The following is a 3,481-nucleotide window of genomic DNA, read 5'->3' as shown; positions in this document are numbered from 1 at the left end:
TTCCATTTCTTTGTAAAATTAAAAAATATAATATTACTATATAATAATTATTATAATAATAACTTACTTTTGATGTGTTACGATGATATTGTGAAAATAACATTCTATTTTATTTATTCTTTAAATTTCTGAAACGAAATCTTACTTCAAAAAAGTTAAGATATTGCTTTAAGTTAAGGCATTGAAAAAGAGTGAAAAATTTGTAAGAGTGGCAGATTTCCGTTCTTTTTTTTGGAGTGAGATTCATTTCAAAGAAAAATAATATCACTTCTTCTTTGAAGTGAATCTCACTTCAAAGCTTCAAAAAAGGGTAAAAATCTGCCACTCTTATTCAAGAGTGCAAATTTTTCATTCTTTTTCAATACTGACTGTATTTTAATTCTTTTGGAGTAAGATTTTACTCTAAGAAATTTAGAGAGTAGATATTACTTTTTAATTATCTCATAATGAAACGAGCACAAATTATGTTTATAGCATTTATCGATACTTATGATGCGGATTATAGTTGCAACTAATTTGCAATAGCATCAATTTGCAATTGCAGTTGCTTTCTTTCTTTTCTACTTTTTTGTAACAATAGATTTGGAAAGATGAATAAAAAAATTGTATCAAGACGCAATCTCTCTCAATTATTAGATTAACAAAATCGGTGTTGCGTTTATTCGTTTGCGGACAAGCATTAAAAAATAACGCTAAAAAATCAGTCGCTGCATGCCATCCGCAATGGCACATATTGTTTATTGGATGCGCGAGAAAATCTCTTTCGACGCTTTCTGCCGTATAGAGTTTTGGATATTGCGTCGGGATATAGCCGATTCCGCAACGACTCTGATCCGACTCGTTACGAATTGCATGAGAGGATTTTTATGGACGTGTATAGTGCGTGAATAGTACATCATTTTCGTGTGAACAAACGCAATTCGCGCTCTCAAATTAAAGATATTATATAAAGGGGATAAATTGTTTCGATTTTTATCTTTCGCTTCAATTTCATTGATGATAAAGTCATACGATTTAGTCAATCAACAGAGGTAAAATAAATCGACAAAAATGCATGTAAGATATGACGAGATCTAGAAATTTTGTGCTAAAAATATATTTATTAAAAAGATATCAAAATTAAATTTAAGTACTTAAAATTAAGCATTAAATTAAATATGTAGAAAGAATTGTCTCAAGCGCGTTCTATCTTTCGTGCGTACATCGTATTTTCGATGCGAAATAAGCGGAACACACACGCTATAAAACGTTGTCGTGAATATGGAATATTCGCAGTGTCCGCGTAGACGCAGCTTTAAACGCGTCGATTTACTGTAGAGGTTTTATCGCTGTCATATACAATCGGTCGGCGCCACCGTTTTATCGTCGCTAAAAGACGCGTTCACGCGATCGGACGTTCATTTTGATTCGACCATGCCATAAATCATCGGCGTGAGTGTCGATTCTCGAAAATTAACGCGATCGCTGCTTCCCTTCCCTCCAAAATGTAAAATTGTGAAAAAATGCCGAAAGAAAAGAAGACAAAGAGAAAAAATTACACGGTCCTTGATTTTGTCGAAACAAAAGATAGATAATTTTTCCTATAACTATATCATCATTTTTTTTCAATACAAAATGAAAATTACGCCATCTGATTGCGTAATTGTAATACGAATAAGCGAATTAAAGAATAAATTACAAAGTTATCTAAATTTATTGCGTAGATTAATTTTTCGCGGAAAGTTACCTTTTACTTTGAAACCTATGTACTAGGTTTTCAAAAGTTTTCATTTTTATTATAATGTACATATACTGTACGTATTGCACAGTGGCCATTGTTTAACGCAAGATGGAGATAAGAAGAATTGCCATTACGAGATTATCCGAGAGACGGAATCTCGATAATAAAGTCTACGTTTCGTGCATCCCGGAATTGGTCATTTCGCATGCGAGAGATGTAGTTTTCCTGAAAAATCATGCTGAATATATATCCTCGCGTCACGTTTCCCTTTTGTTATTTCTCTATTTCGCGCATATTTGTGTACGTGTATGGAAAAAAGAGCAGCTGAACAAGCTTTTTTTCGTGGCGACTTCGCGCGGTTACAAAGCATGCTCGGATTCATCCCTGGTATCGTACATCAATTCGACAGTTTTTTTGGCACTGGACTAAAATTTGTTGGTGCATACTTTTTGCTTCTTTTGCGAATGATAAATGGCCGAAATAGAGACCAAATTAAAACGAGGAAATATCAACAAAAGTCGTTACTCGATAAACCGATCGCGATAATAGTCAGTAGATTGCCAGATTATTATTATATATTGGTAGGAAGATCCTCTTTGAGATAGGATTCTCTTTGAAAGAAAAAGATTTATGTAAAAAGTCGAATTCGGTCTGCAACGAGAGAAACTAACGCAAACAGGTATGATTAAACAATTTGCCTTAACAAACGACATTGTTGCTTATGACTAGTCTTCGCGACGCTTCGTGTGAATATGATCTTTCTATAATTCCGTGGAAAATTATTTCTGCTTTATGAAGGCGTGGATGGAATTTCGTGATGTTTCCTTTTCTTTTTTAAAGACTTTTGCTCAGTTTATAGAACACTATATTTCGCTACCTTATAAAACATGAAAATGTCCAAGTAGATTCCACGAGATTGTTTACGTCTCCCACGAGATAAACCTGAAACTTTCAGTAGCATGCGGTCAAACTCTCACGGATATGTCTGTTGAAACAACGTCCGGTTGAATCACTTGGAAGACAATTGATACTTTATGAATATCGTTGCGATAGTAAAGTTTTCGTAGCTATCCGAGGACAAGCTTAATCCGCACTAATAAATATAGTGCGGATAACTTTGTGCAGAAATAATTTAAAAATATATCGAGATATTAGTTATTTTTTGTCTAAATATTTTTTGTCTAAATATACAAATAAATTATCCTTAGAACATAACAATATTTTAAATGAACAGAATCCGTACATTAAGAGATTCTTGTTTTAATCATGAAAGTGAATTCATACGTTTGGTATACTCTTTCTTTTTCTTTGGAATAAATATTTTAATCACGTGTGTTTGCGTAATTAATAATTCGAACAATATGATATTATATGGGTTTCTATCAGAACACCGCGGGCAATAAATTAATAATAAATGAATCAGCTCGCGGATAGTTGTAGAATGGTATAAAGCAAGAAACAAGCACCGAAATGAAGCTTGTCGATAAACTCACTTGCCGTGTTCTCGTTTAACTGCGCAGGTTATGGCAACCTTTGTCCCAAGACGAAATGGGGCAAAATCGCGACTATAGTGTACGCAATAATAGGGATGCCGCTTTTCCTTCTCTACCTCAGCAATATCGGTGACATTCTGGCCAGAAGTTTCAAGTGGACCTACGCCCGCTGTTGCTTGTGCAAGTAAGACCGTTCTGCTCGTCGCAAAAATGTGTCACATTCCTATTGATCTTTTCTGTAGTATCATATGTTACATTTCGATTCATT

The 3,481-nt window shown here is 34.0% G+C and overlaps 1 protein-coding gene across 1 annotated transcript in view; it reads left to right on the top strand.

Moving 5' to 3' along the window:
• Window positions 1-3,481, top strand: part of LOC108756476 (TWiK family of potassium channels protein 18-like) — a 17,928-nt gene that overhangs the window by 13,633 nt on the left and 814 nt on the right. The window contains exon 3 of the mRNA XM_018500325.1: window positions 3,241-3,397. Coding sequence (XP_018355827.1) covers window positions 3,241-3,397 — 157 coding nt within the window. The remainder of the gene's footprint in view (window positions 1-3,240; window positions 3,398-3,481) is intronic.

Source organism: Trachymyrmex septentrionalis, unplaced genomic scaffold, assembly GCF_001594115.1.
Source record: "Trachymyrmex septentrionalis isolate Tsep2-gDNA-1 unplaced genomic scaffold, Tsep1.0 scaffold127, whole genome shotgun sequence".
Taxonomy (NCBI): Eukaryota; Metazoa; Arthropoda; class Insecta; order Hymenoptera; family Formicidae; genus Trachymyrmex; species Trachymyrmex septentrionalis.
This window is presented reverse-complemented; position numbering and strand designations above follow the sequence as displayed.